Source organism: Orbicella faveolata, unplaced genomic scaffold (genome assembly GCF_042242905.1).
Source record: "Orbicella faveolata isolate gen_17 unplaced genomic scaffold, um_ofav_v1 contig_34, whole genome shotgun sequence".
NCBI lineage: Eukaryota > Metazoa > Cnidaria > Anthozoa > Scleractinia > Merulinidae > Orbicella > Orbicella faveolata.
In genome coordinates this window covers 3,887,621-3,906,598 of record NW_028301563.1, presented here as the reverse complement: position 1 = coordinate 3,906,598, position 18,978 = coordinate 3,887,621, and the positions used below count along the sequence as shown (strand labels likewise).

At 37.3% G+C, this 18,978-nt stretch overlaps 3 protein-coding genes across 4 annotated transcripts; 2 read left to right on the top strand and 1 right to left on the bottom strand.

The window, feature by feature from the left end:
• Positions 1-16: 16 nt before the first annotated feature.
• On the top strand, positions 17-3,977 carry LOC110068015 (large ribosomal subunit protein eL19-like). The gene is made up of 4 exons (XM_020775378.2): positions 17-142; positions 1,558-1,664; positions 2,024-2,378; positions 3,803-3,977. The coding sequence occupies exons 1-4, from the start codon at positions 138-140 to the stop codon at positions 3,924-3,926; spliced, it is 591 nt and encodes a 196-aa protein (XP_020631037.1). The 5' UTR covers positions 17-137; the 3' UTR covers positions 3,927-3,977.
• Positions 3,978-4,189: 212 nt separating this feature from the next.
• Positions 4,190-8,557, bottom strand: LOC110068014 (uncharacterized). Of its 2 annotated transcripts, none has more exons than XM_020775377.2 (3): positions 8,206-8,557; positions 6,376-6,547; positions 4,190-6,293 (listed from the first exon to the last, which is right to left on the bottom strand). In XM_020775377.2, the coding sequence occupies exons 1-3, from the start codon at positions 8,450-8,452 to the stop codon at positions 6,125-6,127; spliced, it is 588 nt and encodes a 195-aa protein (XP_020631036.2). In that variant the 5' UTR covers positions 8,453-8,557; the 3' UTR covers positions 4,190-6,124. The 2 variants fall into 2 exon arrangements, with proteins under 2 accessions (XP_020631036.2, XP_089127859.1); XM_089271733.1 differs by having other exon boundaries at positions 8,151-8,340.
• A 68-nt stretch (positions 8,558-8,625) lies between these two features.
• Positions 8,626-18,634, top strand: LOC110068013 (E3 ubiquitin-protein ligase RNF19A-like). Its single transcript, XM_020775375.2, has 5 exons — positions 8,626-9,098; positions 9,620-10,442; positions 12,853-13,015; positions 14,329-14,713; positions 16,756-18,634. Exons 2-5 carry the CDS (start codon positions 9,634-9,636, stop codon positions 17,094-17,096), a joined length of 1,698 nt encoding a protein of 565 aa, XP_020631034.2. The 5' UTR covers positions 8,626-9,098; positions 9,620-9,633; the 3' UTR covers positions 17,097-18,634.
• Positions 18,635-18,978: the final 344 nt, after the last annotated feature.

Sequence of the window (18,978 nt, the reverse complement as noted above, 5' to 3'; positions counted from 1 at the left end):
TCTGCTGTACAAAATAAACGAATGTTCGCGTCTGTCGTTCTCTTCTCTGTGCAATGATCGTATCCCCGAATTGAAATCTTTCAGCCCCCCTATCAGTAATTGCACCACCACGTTCTTCCCTTTCACTCGCCGCCATTATGAGGTAGGGAAAGTTAAATAAGTCTGAACAAAAACCGCGCATAATACGGCCTTAAAATAACTGCAGGAATATAAAACAACTTTCAAACTGAAGTTAAATAATTTCTTTTGACCATAGACGGGATCAAAGAAACTCAAATGTTTTAAAAGCCCAGAAATTTGATTTCGAAGGCAATGCATGTGATAATAACAGGAGCTTAATTACGCACAACAGTTGTGTGCCGGGTCCGTTCAGTAACCAACTTCAACTCTACACCAGAAATTATCATCTCTATTGCTCGTACTTTAATCGTGCTTCAAAAGGAGAGAAAAATTGTATCTAGTGTTATATTTTTACTGAGGATAAAGATTGTTGACAGTTATTAGCTTACATCCATGTGAGCTTACATGCAGTTTTTATAACTTTTCTTTTGCCTAGTACGAGTACTTGAACACATATATTTTGCACTGTGTATGCAAGCTTTTTGTATCCTGTAACTGGCTATACAAAATCCCTTCCAAAAACCGAAACTGTAACTGTATCATTCAAAGTGCTTGTAAACGTCTGGTGATCTTGCAACCCTCTAAGATACCTTTCCAAGATACCCTTGTGAGCAGATTTGTCAACTGAAAGTGGAGTCATGTGAATGTTTCTAGCCCTGAGATTGTATCAGTTCTGTATTTTATCTGTCATAACAGTGAAGATAGCTCAGTCGTGGTTGTCTCAGTATTACTGCAATCTTTGATGAGAAATTATGGCAACTGTGCTCCCATGATTACCTTCTTCTCAATGTACAATTTATGCACAAACCTCACAGCTATTTTATTCTGGGATCATATGAAACACCTAAGAGAGCAGTTTTTCAAGATCGTAAGAAAATCACTCTAAAGAGTATTAACCTAAGTGATCAGATGGGCCTCCTCTATATACTCAGTTCTTTTCTTGCAAAAACACAATTCTGTGCATATAATGTCATGCTGTTGACCTGGCTCAATCTGGGTGGCTTTCAGTTTTACTTTTAAGGTTGGTTTTCACTAGCCATAGTGGTAGTCGTAAGAGAAGAGCTCACGACGTAGTGAAATTCGGAGTTGGAGTTGGAGTCATAAGCTTGACGGAACCAGTTTGAAAAATCAGAACATTTCCATTTCTTCCAATTCCGTTTACGACTCCATTGCTTATGATCCAGTGAAAAATAGATTGTTGGTGTGGGAAGCAGAAGCGGAAGAACCAACCCATCAAAATGTCTGGAATCAAGTGTTGTGATTGGTTTATTCTCTTCTGCTTCTGACTCTGACAACCTAGGTTTCACTAGATGGTAAGCAATGGGGCCATAAGCGGAATGGGTGTTCTGCTTTTTAGGTTGAATCTCTGACATTTTTTGTGTGTGGGACAAACTAAGTATGCATTATTAACTGGCATGTATTGATGTTTCCTTTTAGTACTTTGCGACTACAGAAGCGGCTGGCAGCCAGTGTCCTTAAATGCGGAAAAAAGAAGATTTGGCTAGATCCTAATGAGACCAATGAAATTGCCAATGCCAACTCACGTAAGTTACAGCTGCAAATTGTTGTTGGGCAAAATAATATTTGTTAGAACGAAGTCCTCTAGTTTCTTTTGTTGGCTCTGTTTCTTCTGGCAATTCGTACTTGTACCTAAAAGTTGTTAAATTGTTTTTTCTGTGTGTTTTATTTATGTTTATTTTGACCAATCAGCATCAAATTTCTTACGATATCAGTGCATCGTCATCCATGAATGTTTTCATCAACTTGGAGCTATTTAGTACCTGATTTTTAGCACTAACATTGAAAGCAGTTCAATTAGGGAGGAAAATGCGCATAGGAGTGTTAACAAGCTGATTTGGCCCTGGAATAACCATTCACCAATTTGTCTTATTTAAATTTCTAGGTCAGAATGTTCGTAAACTTGTCAAAGATGGTTTAATCATCAAGAAGCCTCAGATCATCCATAGCCGTGCTCGTGTTCGTAAGGCAGATGAAGCAAGAAAGAAGGGACGGCACAGCGGCTATGGTAAAAGGAAGGGTACTGCAAATGCTCGTATGCCTGAGAAAGTCATCTGGATGAGACGTATGCGAGTGCTCAGAAGGTTGCTTCGAAAATACAGAGAGGCAAAGAAGATCGACAACCACATGTACCATACCCTGTACATGAAGGCCAAGGGTAATGTGTTTAAGAACAAGAGAGTCTTGATGGAATACATACATAGGAAGAAGGCTGAGAAGCAACGTGCCAAACTTCTAAGGTTAGTTCTCTCCAGTCATATTGTGCTTTGTGCTGTACTCACCAGGCACCTGTGCTTTCTATGATTTGCCATCATGATATCTAAAGTTCTTCAAGCTATATATTTTTCTCTATTGACACAGCGGAATCTAGAATCATGTTACCGGTATTAGTCACTAAGAAGTTTTGATAGTTCAGAAACTGGTCAGCTTTTTGGTTTGGGTAACCCACACAATTTAGAAGTAACTAGTCATTTCTAAAACTGGTTACCAAAATAATGTAGAAATTGTAGTGTTAAATGTTGGTGCACCATCTCCCCAATATTTATTTTTGGACTGCCAAAGTAAGCTAGTCATTTCCAATACAATGTTGTATTTACCTAGCACATGTAGTTGATTGTAAGACACTATACTGCACACTATTAAGCCGGCCTGGCCTTGTTTTTATCAAGGATGGGTGACTAAGTGTGCACAAAGCAATAGAGGAGTTTTTCTGACTGATCAGTGATTTGCTTTATCTGTGACTGAATCTGGTCCTGGGCTCCTCTGACAAATACTGTATACAATGGATAGCAGAGCCGGTTTCAAATTTTGCTTTCACTTCCTTACTTTAGTTACTGTATATGCGTAGCAGCAGACAAGGTGCAATAATTAACACTTGATGACTGGTCCCAAGGGGAACAGTGAATTTTGTTTCCGGAATCTCAATGTTTCCCTCAACTTCATCTCGAGAAACATTGAGATTTGAGGGAAACAAAATTCTCTGTTTCCTAAGGGACCAATCATTAAGTGATTTGTTTTGTAGCAAAACAAATGGGTCAAAACAAATAATCACTTTATAATCACTTTATGGACAAATGATGAGCAACAGCGCTTAACATTTCGTGGGCAACAGTGAACTGTTTCCCGTTTGATGTCATAGTTTTCGCAATGTTGCCCGCTCATGGCATTAGGTGGGAAAAGTTTCATTGTTAGATGTCATGTGACCATGAACTAGCCAATGAATGGGTGCGCTGTAGCGGGAAAAATGCCAGCTATATAACAACTTAGTTTGTTTACTTGATCCCTTGTCATGTGTCTCCAGCTAAGTATTGCTCTGTAAACCAGATTTTTGAGACATCATCGAGACAAGCAAGGTTGCACTGAATGATTTTTCATGTTGCTCTGTGTGACTTGATTTTACTTATTTGTAGCTCTGCAGGGAGACACATAGAATGCTTTAATATTTTGTATTTTTGTAGTTGTATCCATGAATGCAGTGTGGTTAAAAATAAGTGTAGTGCAAGAAAAGTGGAAAGGCAAAATATATTAAACTTATTATATTCCCTTTAATCAAATTTATACATTTATTTTAGGATTAAAAGAAAACTAGTATAAGAGAGGAAAGAGTAAACACATGGTAAATAATTAGCACTCACTAAGCAGCTTGTTTCATTGTTTATTTTAGTGACCAAGCCGAGGCTCGCCGACAGAAGAACAGAGCAGCCAAACAAAGGCGAGACGAACGTCTGGAACAGAAACGCAAGGAAATGATCCAGCAAATTGCAAAAGAAGAGGAGGCAGCAAAATAAATACAAATAAACGTTCAATTTGTTTGAATAAAACTTCTTTTGTAAGGGCAACATGTTGTCTTATATGTCTCAAGCTTGGTCTGTGTACAATTTTCTTATTACCAGGATTAAGCCATTCATTCACTTCCTGTGTCCAGTGTTTTCCCAGCCATGTGAAATTTTACTGATTTGAATAAGTGCCCTTCCAGTAAGTACTCTACATTGAGATTTGTTTTGTTTCTTTTTTGACAAGTGCCCCTATTAAAAAGTTCCTTCATCCAAAGTACTCATTATAGAACTTTTATTGTTTAGTTAAGAAGGCAAACGTTCTTTCAGTATACTCCTACAACTTCCTGTTTACTATTTAGTGTAAACTTGACTGCATTCAGCTGGAAATAAGGGGTGCTTTCTTTTCAACCAAACATCACGGTTATTTGCAGGCATTTCCAGTGGCAAATTGCACGACACTTTACTGGAAAAAGCGACAACTTCTCAAAGGTATGCCCAAGTAAACATATTTTGAGAAATTTCCTTTCCATTTGCCTTTGCCTGGAATTTGCAGACTGAATTTATGCTTTGTTTTCCAACTTTTCTACATATTTCCATACTATTCGCACAGGTTTAGGTGTGCCCAAAGTTATTTATGATGATGTCTTAAGCCACAAAAATGTGGATACTAAATTAAATTCAGTAGATTTACATAACTGAAGCCAGTCTGCTGAGAGCGACCTATTTGGCCAAAAAAATATGTTCATTAGCTCTGCTGTTTTCATTGTTTTTTCCTTTCGATGCCTTGGGATATGTAAGGTGTGATAATATACTGAGAAATAAAGCTTGGAGATTCAGTGGGGACCTGATAACACTGGCCTCTTTTCATGCAGATGTTTCCGATTTCCCTTCAGTTCATGGAGACAGGTGCAAAAGTTCTATAACTTTGTCTAGAGCTAAATTAAATATCCCTTGATAGTTAACAAAATTTCCAGAAAAAGCGTGCTTTTGTAGAGTTCACAATGACATCCATGTATTTATAAATTGGCATATGAAACAGACATTTCAGCAGTTGGATACCAATAAAGGCTGGTTTTCACTTGCGTATAAGTATAAGCTGCAGACACAGTAGGCACCTTTTCTTTGGCAAATTTACTAACAAAAGAAGCTACTTGACAGCCCATTGTTGCATCTGTATTGCTTATGCTTACAAACAAAGCCCTTTTGTGCTGGCCAAGTTTAAGCCAGTTTAAGAGATGTTTTGTATGTCCACATTTAAAAACTGTTGTACAATGAAGCACTAAAAATCTGATGAGATTGTATGAAATATGGACAGACAGACAGACAACCTTTATTTAAGCACAATTAAAATAAAAGCTCAGTAGCTTGTGGGTCATGCAAAAATATAGTAAAATTAAAAAAATTAAACTTCGTACAAGGAATTTTTGTCATATACGATGTAACTATCAACTTGCATTCGACACTAATAGTAATTTTAGTTATAAATTTCTGAATAAAGTGTGCCACACCAAACCAAGCTAGGGCGACAGCTTACTAATTTTAAGATTTTTATTTGATAAATTTATTGTTCTATAAAAACGTTTATTAAGCTATCTTTCAAATTCTGTCAGTCAGGGTTATTACAGGTCATGGAAAACCTGGAAAGTCATGGAATTTACTATTTCAATTTCCAGGCCTGGAAAGTCATGGAATTTAAGTGAAGGTCATGGAAAGTCATGGAAAAGCAATATGCATTTAGAAAATAAAAAGGCAAAAAGATAAAAAATTTGAAAAAAAAAACACAAGCCCAGAGACAGGCTTCCACATTTCAGTAGAAAATAGACAAAAGCATGCATCTTAAGCATTTTTTATGCTGGAAAATATGTTAAATAAATGATTGTTTTGATGCTACTGTAAGAACAACTGCTTAACTTAAGTGATCAAAAACTCAAAAGGTCATGGAAAGTCATGGAATTTTAAAAGCTTCAAAGAGTACAAACCCTGTCAATGCTTCGTGCTCTTAATTGTGTCCCTTCAGACACTCGAGTTGAGCCAATATATATTACAATTTGATGTTTGTGTCTATGTTTTTAAGCTCCCAAACATAGCGTGTTCTAGGCTCTTGGTCAGTGGGGACAACCCTGTTTGGCCCCGCCTGCTTTTTCAATCATCCCCACTGACTGAAAACCTAGAACACCTGCTATGAACATTGAAGTGGCATACAACAGTGGTCAGCATGCGTTTCCACATGGTACATATTTGATATTAAAGTTGTGCTTCTGTAACACATCTGCTCTGACAGTCAGTTTCTTCCACTCATCCGACCCATCACAGCAGTCGCATATCCCGTCATTAATGCGAGAAGACAACAGATAATGTCCTCCACCTACGCAGAAGAATCTGAGGACAATTACAGAAGCAAAGACATGTGTTACCAATATTGTGCAGGGAGGCAAGCAATAGCCAAGACTTCAAATCTTACCTAGTGTTTGGGCATGCGCCAGTCCCTGGTTCATCACTACCATCACTACAGTCACAGAAATTATCATTCACCGAAGTCCAGGTGACTCTCATTTCTCCATCTAAGCAAGCAAAGAGTCCCATTGGGTTGGGTCGATAACTTGCCATGTCAGATGGAGCAACACCTAACATACCTTGGAATAAAATTTTTTTCTTCATTAGGAGACAATTTATCCTCCCTTTTGATGAAGGGCTACCACTTATACTTTACAAGTAAAAAATGAAATGTATGGAAAAAATAAAACACTGAAATTATTCATATTTTCTTTATGCATCAGTCAATTCCAGCAGTGCCCATCTCCTCAGGCAAACAGCTAGGCATTTGCTCACGTCTTAATCCTGAGGGTGGGGCATTTGAAATTTTATTATTGCATGGGGGCTGGGCATTTGCCTACCCCTGAAACAACCCAAAAAAATTTGACACCCTTGTGGTTTGGGTCTCAAATGTGGCAGAGAATGCGAACATATTTCTCTCAATGTTATTTCATTTCCTGTTGAACACATAATTAGTAAGATCAAAGTAATGAAGTTAACTCAATATAATTAATGCATGAATTCTAATGCTATCTGAGATGATCAGTTTCTTTGTACACTTCCAAACTGTGCATGTTAAAACAACGCAACCATCATAATTAGCAAAAATAATAAATCAAAAGGAAACTTTCATATATTTGGTGTTGTCAAAAAATTCTTCATGCAATATTGTAACCACTGGAAGGAACAAACAGAACGATGTGAACAAATTAATATTGAACACCTTTTCACCATGATATACATCTGAACTTTTTAGCACAGTTTATTTCTAGAGCCAGTGAGTGGGGCATTTGACATGGTTTTTGTTCTCACAATAATAATTATTGACCTACTTATTTTCACTTATTTGCCATTTTTGGGGGGAAAAATGTTAATGCCTGGTAATTATAATAATAAATAACAATAAATAGTATTTTTATAGCGCTTATCCAAGTGTGATCTATGCGCTTTACAAGTTACAAAATATGATTAAAATAGAATAATATTAAAAATAAAATAAAACAAGAATCAATAAAATTATTCCAAAAAGACTTCCTTGAATAAATGACTTTTAAAGTGTATGTGACACAAAAAATAATTTCTGAGTTTTAAAAAATTGATGACTGTCTGATTTTCTGATATATATTGGTAAGTCGCTCCAGAGTTGTGGCGAGGTGACAGCAAAAGCTCTTGGTCCATAATACTTCTGAATGAGCCAGTAGTTGGCTGGGAGGAAGGGGAACGGGGGGCCGGGGGGGCTTAAGCACATCTGGAATTGATTGATACATTAATTAAAGCACTTATATTAACAAGCCCAAATAAACTTAATAATATTGCAATTAATTCAAGTGGCCAGTCAACCAGAAAATCAGGATCGAAGGGCAACGGGCGGAAAATAGTCTTGCAGAAATCAGCAGAGTATCAGTAGCCTGTAACGTGATATCTTGGAATGCTTCTAACCGGTAGCCATAACGGTTTTAGCCTAAGGATAAAATGTTGTTTCCAAATATCTCGCAAACATGTACAATCCTGTCTTCTCTTTTCATTAAATTAAGCTTACACCTTTTTAAACGTCAGACAATTACTGCTGTTATTTTTGCTGACGTTACTTGATCATCAGCGCTAGCTATAAACTACAGCTTCTATAGGGATGAAAATAAACAACCTCATTTTCAGATGGCAGATATAAAATTGAACGTCATAATATATTTACGGCATTAATACCTATAAATAGATGCGTCACCAAGCTATAATGAAACCACAATATTTCCATTATCACCTTTATTGACGCAGTGAGCTGACGTTTGTAAGCCGCCTTCCGATGTACATTTCGATTCGTTTCTTTCAGATTCCACGTCGCTCCTTTCATCAAGCTGTTTTGAGTCTTGAACAACAAGCCGATTGCTAGTTCCATGAGTATTTTGAACGAGGATCTTGTATGATTTCCAGTGTGTAAAGAAGAACAGAATTACCACAAAGCCAAAACTGACCAAGACGTAACACTTCCGTGTTCTAGGTAACGTCATTTAATTCAATATTAATTTAATTTTGCTCACCAAACTGCATGCAAAATATCCTGAAATGTTGTTCTTTTGTCTCCCAGGTCCTGGGAACCAGTAAGCTCTGGTGCACAGCGATACGTGACGTCTTTACGTGACGTCAACCTTCTCGCCCAGCTTGGTCACATGACCACGAAGCAAAACAATTGTTTTGGCAAAGATCCGGAGAGAAAAGGAACCGTTGATTTTGTCGACGTTCAGTTGAATCTTTTCATTTTCGGCAAGTTCGTTTGCTCAGTAGTATTCCGTCAAAATAACTTACGGTGGGACCCATACTAAGCTTGATACCACTTGAAAATTAAGCTTATGCGCGATTGCAATCGTCTGGAAACTACCAGACTGCACTGGCCCAGAGTTTGAAGGGTGAACAGAATTTCAAACATAGTTTGGCTGTTTAATTGCATTTGAAGTAACGACTGTCTTTTGCTGTAATCACTTCAAAGGAGCCTGTCTATCGCCACGACTTCTGTGTTAACCTAGTTCACTGAAAAAGAAACTGAATTCGTGCCAAAATTTTGCTGCGTGCACTTGAAGACTTGTTAGGCGTTGTAAAAGTGGAATGTTTGACGTTTAGTTTAAACTTGGAAGCAAGAGATCATATATCGACAGAAAGGTGAGTCGCTGTATTCGTTGTAAATTTTATTTATTGAGGTATGACACATTTGTTCTCTCTGTGTTAATCTTTCTGCGCGAGAAACAGACACACATCGGAGACAGTAACTCACGTTGTTTTGATTACTGCTGACGGTCGCCGTCGCTAACGGAAGTTTCAAGAGAATTTTGAACCGAAAAAAGGAAAATGCTATGGTTTTTCCCCTTGAGAAACAATTTTAACGTGTTGTTTGGATTTCTTAGGTAGAAATGGAAGGGTGAGTTTGAAAAAATCATCGAAGAGGTAGAAGCGAAGGATGAACCTTGAACGAAAAATTAGGGTTTAGCTTATATTATCGATTCTGTTGTAGGCTTCCAGAAGGTCAAAATTCTCGTCTGCAAGAATGGGCATATCCATCAAGTTTCGTTCTAAGCAATAACATACACGTAGATAAGTGCTGCTCGAGTGTTTTTTGAAGCAAATCGCAAGCGAACGTGACGAGAACTAAAATGATTGTTTCTTTTGTTGTGTAATCCTCGCAGGACTTTAATTCAAAATGGCAAAAGACAGAGGAACTGATGTGGAAAGGACTAAAGCAACTGCTTTGGAGGAAGCTCCCCCAAGACAGAATCGTAATGATGATCGACGCTTCTCGCTCAGAAGGATTTTCGGACGCTCCAAGACGTACAAGGGGGAAAATTCCTCGGACAAATTTACACGAAAAAACAGTACAGATTCGTTAGCGATCTGCCCTGTTTGTTACGCTATGAGGTCGAAATCTCTGTTCCCAGAAATTTCCACTTGCGAACACAGATCTTGTTTTGAGTGCTTGAGGCAGTACATGACAATCGAAATTAATGAGTCAAGAGTGAACTTAACTTGCCCTGAGTGTTCAGAAAGATTTCATCCCAATGACATCAAGGTAATTCTCAATGATGATATCTTAATGGCAAAATATGATGAGTTCACTCTTCGTAGAACCTTAGTTGCAGACCCAGATTGCCGCTGGTGCCCAGCTCCAGATTGTGGGTTTGCCGTCATTGCATCAGGTTGTGCTAGTTGCCCCAAATTGCAATGTGAACGACCTGGTTGCAACACTGAATTCTGCTACCATTGCAAGCAAATCTGGCATCCTAACTTGACATGCGATGCTGCAAGACTTCGACGTGCTACTCACATCAAATCAATTTCTGGATCTGAAGGACGTAATTCAAATGGGTCTGATGACATGAAACCATGCCCGCGTTGTGGAGCTTTTATTATAAAGATGGACGATGGATCTTGTAATCACATGACTTGTGCAGTGTGTGGAGCAGAGTTTTGTTGGTTGTGCATGAAAGAGATTTCTGATCTCCATTACTTAAGGTACGTCATAAAGCTAGAGTACCACTCTGAAACAAGCGAAATACTTGTTAAGGACACACTCAAAATGCGCTCTCGCATTTTGGTGTGTTAGACTACATGTTGAATTTGTGTTACAGCATGTTCATATGTGTACATATTTTAAATATCATTTGTTGTCACCAACAGTTGATGACTACAGTTACTGTTCTTTACTCTTTCTCAGGTAACCCTCTTACCTAGTTATTCTGGCAGGTTTCCGTAATTTGCTGGGACTCATCAGTGTTCTTGTATATACATGAACATGTAACTTGGCGAAGAGGGGTACCGATGTACGGTTTACAAGTTTAGGGGGTGTTTTACCCATCAACACACCATTAAGACATAACCCAGGCAGCCCATAACCTGGACACCTCTTTACTACTGCAAGTGCACATACATACATACATACTTTATTGTTACCTCCCCAATGGGGCTTTTCAGGAACAATTACTTAAATTACTAAGTTACTAATAACTACACAATCAAAATTAATCAAATTTAAAAAACATTTACAACATTATCTAAACTTTGTAGTCGCAAAAAAAATACTAAAAATAAATGAAGTTTAGGGAGTATTTACAAAATTGTCTAAAAGCTTATTCTTTAAGATACGTTTAAAAACTTGAACTGAACAGCTTGAATTTAAAAAGGGGTCTAAATTGTTCCAAAGTCCAATAGTTCTGTAATAAAATGTTCTTTGCACTTTTACCAAGTGCAGACCTCCTCAGTCACTCACCTCACATGTGCCACTCAGTACTAGTCAGAGTAAATCTTTGTTAAGCGTACCTACTTCACCCAAGAGTGTTAACAACAGTGGCCTCTTGGGAGACACTTAAGGTAGACCCTTCTCCAAGGTGACTGGTTGCCACTTGTTGTGAGTATGACTATTGTCTACTTATAATGGGATCACTTGGTATTCATGTTGGAAAGTCTGGCTCATTGTCAAAAATGTTGTCTCCCACATTGAAGAATTTGAAGTTTTGCCAGCATTCCGCAATTCAGCACAGTAATTCCATGGACTAAAGTATTCAGTGTTTCTACTTCTAGATTGAGTTACAATATTATCATGTTTGATTAGAACATTTTATTTCTCATGTCCAGTGGTTGCTTTATACCATTTACATGTAATTATTTTAGTAAGTTTGAATGATTCATTATTGGTTTCAGCATCACACTGTTAGTATTGTAAACCGAAAAGTGTATACATCGAAACTTTTTCAAACTACCAGATATGACAGCTAGTGCAATATACTGGTGTAAACATGGCTTAAGTTTCAGCATAACAACTATTTTATTAACAGGTAATGTGTATTTTCTGTGAATATACAAACAGCACACTGGTAAAAATCACAAAAAAATTATTGTGAGGGAGCAAGTGAACAAATTACCCAGAACTGATCCATACTGACTGGTTTTCTATTCCTCTGGTATCAGTATCATTTCTATCCATGAAACAAAGCAAGTGACAACAGATTAAGACGAAATTCGATAGAAAATCGAGCAATTTCAGGTTTTAGTGGACAAAAATCTGGTACTAGAATAATTTTAAGTATTTTACAGTCATTTTTACATTTTCTTAAAGCTAAATACATAAATAATTGCCTGAAATAACACCAAAAACAATTTCCCATGGGAACAAGGGAAAATAAATTTCAAAGTTCAGAGAACTTTTGCAGACACAGGCAAAATTTCATCATAAGTTTCATTTCAGCAGTACTTTCAAGTGTTGCATATGAAGTTCAACATTCGTTTTTGACATTTGGTGTTGCTAGAAATGATTTTTTTGAGAAGATATTTAAAACAGTCATACAGAAGTTTGCAAATGATGTAAATAATCTTGGCACTAGGTTTTCGTCCACTTGTTACTCGAACTTCTGGTGGATTCCATCTTAAAGCTTTGAGTTGGCTTTGACAAAGAGCCATGTGACATTCCTGAGATTGAATTCAAACCTGTGTGACAATCTGCTTTGTCATAAATGCTAAAGTCCTGAAGAACTAAATGCAACCCTAACATTAGGAAAATCAAGAGTTTACAATGGTTTAACAACTATCATTTAATGCGAAATTTCCAAGAATAAGCAAACAGTTATAAACATCACAAGAATTAATAGTCAATAAGAGTCGACCAGGCAGTATCGAGTCAGATAGAATTGCATTCTTAACAAAAAAAAAAAAAAAAAGTGAAGATTTGCTTCTGTTTACTTTATCTAGTGTGACATTTGCATTTTACACTTGTTCTGTTAGCAATGATTTCTCCGTGCTGTAGAACTTGTAAGTGACACAAGGCAGGACAAAGGGTCTTATGATTTAAATTTTTGGTCAGTTCCTGGAAATTTAGCTGCTTATGTAACTGTAGAGTGACTGTTTTGTATTTTGTATGTTATTGTTGTAGCCCTTCTGGCTGTACATTTTGGGGTAAAAAACCCTGGAGTCGCAAGAAAAAAATCCTTTGGCAGATGGGAACTCTAATAGGTGCACCCCTTGGAATTGCTCTTGCTGCAGGGGTGGTGCTTCCTGCTATGGTGATTGGCATTCCTGTTTATGTTGGAAGACAGGTGAGGTTCTATTACAGACTGCAGGGCAGGAAAAAAAGTTTGAAATCCAGTTGGTCAATGGGCCAGTACATTTCAGTTTTCATATTCCCCAGCTAAAATATTACTTGCCCAAATAGGCGTGCAATGTTCATGCCTTTTCAACTAACGAGACTACTGAGGCTAATTTCATTTGCCTGCTGGACCACCATACTTCCATTTTCACTTGCCCAAGAGTTAAATTTACTTGCCCTGAGGAATCAGACCTGGGTATTTCCTGCCCTGGACTGTTCTGACTGACTTACCAGAGGAAAAGCTGAAAGTAAATTCCTAACTAAAACGCCATGGCTTTTTGTTGATATTTCACTCACTAAAGATCCTTTGTTTTCATCTTAAGCTGCTAAGGCCCGGTCCAAATGCCGCTCCGCTCATGTGCCGAACCAAACTTGATTAAGTTTGACTTTAGAGCGACTTTGGAGCCCCAGCTGGTTCAGACAGCGTACTTGCGTCAAACTTAATTTCAGAAGCCGTTGGTAACAATTTTCGAGGAGAAAATATTCGTTCTAAATTCAAGAACTCTGTCCAAATAGAAAAGCTGTGACTAACATTTCGATGTTGTAGCAATATTTAGGGAAGCAAATTCAAACTCAAGGTTCAGTGTTTGTATTTAGACAGGTTTTCTCCTGGTTAATTCAACTTGTTAAAGGGAAATCTGATAGTCTGGGCTATTATCACAAAGAAAAAGCAAAAAATGAATTTGCACAAAAGAAACTTGCTTATACAGTCCCGTTTCTCATAAATCGAAGGCATACGTAATTTTGTTGTGTTTAGTTTTAGCAACCACTTCGAGCTTCATGCATGACTGGTCACGCCACTCAATTTTGAGCCAATCACGAGTCCCGTTATATGAAAAATACATTACAGTAATTTATGCATTAGGTTCGACACACGAGGAGAATGCCGTATGAATCAGCTGCCACTCCAACATCTCATAGTGCGACAGACCCTGCCGAATTTAATGTCGTTTGCCACACCGAACCTAACCTGCCAAACCAAACTGATTCAAACATGGCTCTTCTGCCATACTTAAGATTTCCATAACAGAATTTAAAATTATTTTGAGTAAAAAAGTCAAGAAAAGTTGATCCCTCAGACATTTAATTTGTTTTTTGTTATATTTGTTTTCCTCCTATTTTCTGATGTTCAGGTGTTTTGATTTTCCTTTGTTGACATGCATGAAACATTACATTTCACATTGATTGTGATAGCGTGAAATTTTTTTTTTAACTTTGTAAGATCTAACAAGTGACAATAAGCGAGATACAATTTTCTTTCAGGTCCATGACAAGTACGATAAACCATATCAATCAAGGCGGAAACGTAACTTTGCAATTACTGGAGCAGTAACACTATCTGTCCTCGCATCACCCATCCTGGCAGCACTAACAGTTGGTGTTGGTGTACCCATCGCTCTTGGTTATATCTATGGTGTAGTGCCAGTGTCCCTTTGCCGCAGTGGAGGCTGCGCCACAGTAACAAACATTCGAAATGGTAAAGGGGTGAATCTCGAGTTTGATGAGGAGGGAGAAGCCGCTACAGCAGGAGGTACAGGAACATTTGGCACATCACAGTCCAGCAGTAGGAGCAGTATGCGCGGCGCCGACAAAGGATCCACAACGGGGGTAGTGACAGTTGTGGCTACCGTCAACAATAGGGCAGCAGGTAATTCCATGTGTTTGTTGAGCTTTATTAGCTCAAACCTCTTGCAATGTGCTTAATTCAGGTGGAGTAACTGTGCTGTTTTTACAACTCATCAGAAGCAAATTTGAACCAAAACCAGCCATGAATTGGAACAAGAAAAATAAAGAATGACTTGTAAACATTTACAAGTATATTAAATACCTTTACCTCAACAAAACTTGATGTAGTATTTTGAAACTCATAAATATTTCATTAACTTTAAACAAACGAAATCATGACTGTGACGGGGATTGGTTATTTTATCGTACAGTCAAACTCAGAAAACTGTGAATGCCAACTAAATATGTCTGGAATGTTTATTGTGTTATAACCAATCATGAGCTAGAACTGCAACCACAGAAATCACAGAAAACTGATGTATTCCATCCATCATGGAACTATAACTTTAGTTTTTAGTTTTTGCTTTGTCCTAAGAAACACCATCCGTCTAAGTTATATATTACTTCAACTCTAAATGATTGCTATCCTTTTGTATCAAGAACCACATCCAATACTTAGGTTGAGGGATTTTGGAAAGCAAGAATCCTTCCAACACGTACGGTTACTCAGGTGAAGCGACGGTCAATTTGACATGGCTGTAAATAGCGATGATTAAAAATTTAACATTTTGGTGGTTGTGCTAACTTTGGTATCATCTTTGGTCAAACTAGTGACTTTGTAGCAAATATTAATATATTACAATCCCTGATCAATCAATGATCACATATAAAGATCCTGGAAAGATTGACGATGATAAATTCAAATGTTTGCTAATTTTGGAATTAGTTGTGGCTAACAGTAAACACCTCAATTTTCCAATGTGACTTCCCAAATAAATTTGCACTTGATTAACATACTACAAACATATAATGGAAGACTTCAAGTTTCCACAATATTACTCCTTGCTTTTCGTGGTTATCAAAATAACAAAACAAAATAATGAAAGCACTGATTTGGATTGTTTGCACTTGAGTGATGCGACAGCTGTCAGTCACGTCAGCCTGGCACATTGCATTGCTTTGTGAAAGTAGTTTTTTTCATGTTAAAAATATCCCAAACCCTCTTTGCTAGTGTTTAAATAACCTGTAACAGCAATTGGCTAATTTTGTAGAACCGAAATAGATGATTTATTTTGAGACCTTTTGAAACAAAACAAATTTGTTCCGTGACCGATGGAAACTCATCTGTTTTCTGTGGTTTCTGTGGTTGCAGATCTTGTTCGTGATTGGTTATAACACAATAAACATTTCAGACATATTTTAGGTGTTCACGGTTTTCTGAGTTTAACTCCAATTACATATTACAGTGTAGCATAGATTTTTATGATTTTATTTTTCCACCTCTCCTTAGTTTTGGTTACATGTATGTCAAACACTTGAGACCATGTTTGGCTACATTTCCAGACACCTCAGAGTTCGTCAAAAATGCTCCGCTATGAGTCATATCTTCAACTCTCTTCTCGGTGTTTAGAAATGTGGTCGAACACAGTCTTTCATGCCATACATTGCATATTTATTTGTTTATTTCTTTAGCCATTTGTTTCATCCTCACAAAGGGTTACAGGGGTGTAGCCAGCATTCTTCAAGGGGGGGGGGGGGTCACATTGTGTCAAACTGGGGGTACTCACCAGATTGTCATGTCATTTTGGCCACCTGTTGTAGGCTGTTTGCTTGCAAAAGGCTTACAAAAGGGGGGGTCACAGGGACCCAGGACACCCCCCCCCTCAAGCTACGCTCCTGGGTTTATCTAGTTTGTGCAGTCTAAATACATGTCTGAGATGTTCTCTATAAGATCATCTACAAGGCTGTAGCTAGTAACAGGCAAACCAAGGCACTTGCCTCAGTCATTTTTCTGTTGTTGTTGTTGTTGTTGTTGTTGTTGTTTATAGTTGTCACAAACACCCTAAACACCTTGGTAGAGAATTTAACCATGGACATTGCCTTGTCACAATTTTTCATGGACGTTGCCTTAGTCGGCCCTGCATCTGGTCATTTTTCTTACATTTTATATCATTTTTTCGGTAGACACTGAAAGCGGCAAACAGCCCAGCATCAGTATGAGTCAAGACTGCTCCAGTTTAGACAGTAGCACTATTGGTCCAAGGGGCGTAGGAGATGGTGACAGCCATGCGTCGCTCATCCCTGGACCAAGAAGCTGTACGGTCAGTATTGCAAGCAGCTTTGATAATTTCAACATCAATGCTTGTGACGGCATAGCGGCATCTTCGTCGATTGCTGAAGCCATGGTCATGGAAGGTGACTTTTTAGATCGGACTTCTGTTACAACTATTTCTCACCAGGAAAGTACTGTAGATAAGGACAGTTTATCAGTGTTGGAAAGTGTTGGCAGTAATGAAGACGATTAATCACATCTTCCCAACAAGTAGTAAGCCCAACATGTGGTATCAAATATTTATTTTAATTTGTAGCTTAATCCAGAAGGTTACCACTGAGAAAAAAAGGGAAGATTAATCAGTAATACAAGATATTCAATATTTTTCTTAATTTCAAACATTGTATGTACAATAATGCCTTATAGTTTGTTATGGAAATTTGTGTCCCTTTTTGTTTTGTACACATGTAATGTATTAACCCTTAAAAAGACAATGCCAGTAACATGAGCTGGTAGTGAATTTCATTTAACAGTCCAGCTACGTGTAAGAAGGAATTTATAAAATGCAAGAGGGAACTTCATCACAACATCCAACACTCAAAAGAGGAAACAAAAACGACCCTTAGTTACATTATAGGTATTGGATATTGCGGTGAAACACTCTGTCAAGTGGCTGATTCCCTGTAACACAAGTGATAGACTAGAGTAGAAAGAGAGCATAGATGGGTCAGAATAAAATCTGCCAGATCACCAAACGTTTTGTCATGACTGTCTTCATTTTAACTTGATGAATTATTAATGAGTTTGAGGGTAGCTTGTCTTAACTCTGTAATATACATATAAAAAAAGTTCCCTTTTATTTTTGTGTTAATAGTTAGACAGCTCTTTTGCTATCCGTTATTGTACATTTTCAAGTGTTTTTTCAATATTGTATATATCAAACCTAAAAATCGTTAATTCTGCTCAAAAGCAGATTCACAGACCTGAAACTTCAGGGTCATTTTTTGTTTCAACTATTTTAATAGTTTGTTTCTGAGTGACAAACATTTGCTCAATGCAGTTGTTTGGAATCTGTTTACAAGTTGTTTCCTTTTGCAAATAGATAGTTAAGAAATGTTGGTACAAAATAAAACATTATGCAGTCCTATTACTAGCAAGTGTCAAGCTAGGTGCTTTGCTCTGGTCATAGTTTGCTGAAATAATTCTTTTTTGGGAAGGCGGCGGGGGCTCGAAGTAGTCATGAAGAGGAAACAAATAAGTCTGAAATTTTAATTAAAATTATGTCAATCTTGCTTAAAATTTTGAACCTTCCGTCTGTCAAGAGTATATCTCAGTCTGATCAATATTGTGCAATTTCCATATTCTTATTGTGAACAATTTATTTGCTTAATTTTATCCCAACTATTATCTGTACGAATCATTTTGAAAAATGCCCAAAAGTTCTTAATATATATTAAGTCAAAAATAACACGAATTCCTTTGTTTTGGGGTGGGTGCTGGTTTTTCTGATGCTGAGTTTTTGCTTGTGTCTTCATTGAATATCACAGATAACAATTATATTAATGTGATTGATTATTCAAGTTTCAAGGCATGAATAGAAGTTAAAAATTTATGACATTGTGTTGTGTTTTTCTGTAACTATTTGTACATATTGAATCTCAGTCTTGTAATAAAATATAGCATTTGCGGTGAAGTAAGCATTTCACCTTGTAAATACAGGTGCTATTAATATCTATTTGTCTTGACATTACTCAAATAAATGTTTGTCAAATAAAGCTAATTTTTCATCTATTTGATGCGGTGGACCTTTATAATAATTATTGTTTTAAAATCTTTTCCATAAGAAATTTGTTTTTCCAGCCGAGGATGAATCTTCTTATTTTTCTGCCAATTTTACGCCTATGCGGTTACTTGTGTTGTGCCTATTTGCGTTATGACTATTCACAGGATCAGTTTGTTGCCATTCAGCGTTGGCAGCGTTGAATTGATGTATTTATGATTGCGATACTGAGTGTTGAATTTTATCATAAATATACCTCCATTTGGCATATCGAACATAACACTCCACTGAATACAATTCCTTTGCATTCACCTGCCTCTGTTTGACTTGTAGAAAACAACAAAACCATGGTCCT

Bases quoted from the DNA above. Each gene is read 5' to 3' on its own strand.
- LOC110068015 (XM_020775378.2), top strand. The intron at 1,665-2,023 runs GTAAGTTACAGC...TTAAATTTCTAG, and splicing joins AATTGCCAATGCCAACTCAC to GTCAGAATGTTCGTAAACTT. The intron at 2,379-3,802 runs GTTAGTTCTCTC...TGTTTATTTTAG, and splicing joins CAACGTGCCAAACTTCTAAG to TGACCAAGCCGAGGCTCGCC.
- LOC110068014 (XM_020775377.2), bottom strand. From the start codon at position 8,452: ATGACGTTACCTAGAACACGGAAGTGTTACGTCTTGGTCAGTTTTGGC. The intron at 6,548-8,205 runs GTGATAATGGAA...TTTTATTCCAAG, and splicing joins AGCTCACTGCGTCAATAAAG to GTATGTTAGGTGTTGCTCCA. The intron at 6,294-6,375 runs GTAAGATTTGAA...AATTGTCCTCAG, and splicing joins GGCGCATGCCCAAACACTAG to ATTCTTCTGCGTAGGTGGAG.
- LOC110068013 (XM_020775375.2), top strand. From the start codon at position 9,634: ATGGCAAAAGACAGAGGAACTGATGTGGAAAGGACTAAAGCAACTGCT. The intron at 10,443-12,852 runs GTACGTCATAAA...TTATTGTTGTAG, and splicing joins TCTGATCTCCATTACTTAAG to CCCTTCTGGCTGTACATTTT. The intron at 13,016-14,328 runs GTGAGGTTCTAT...ATTTTCTTTCAG, and splicing joins CTGTTTATGTTGGAAGACAG to GTCCATGACAAGTACGATAA.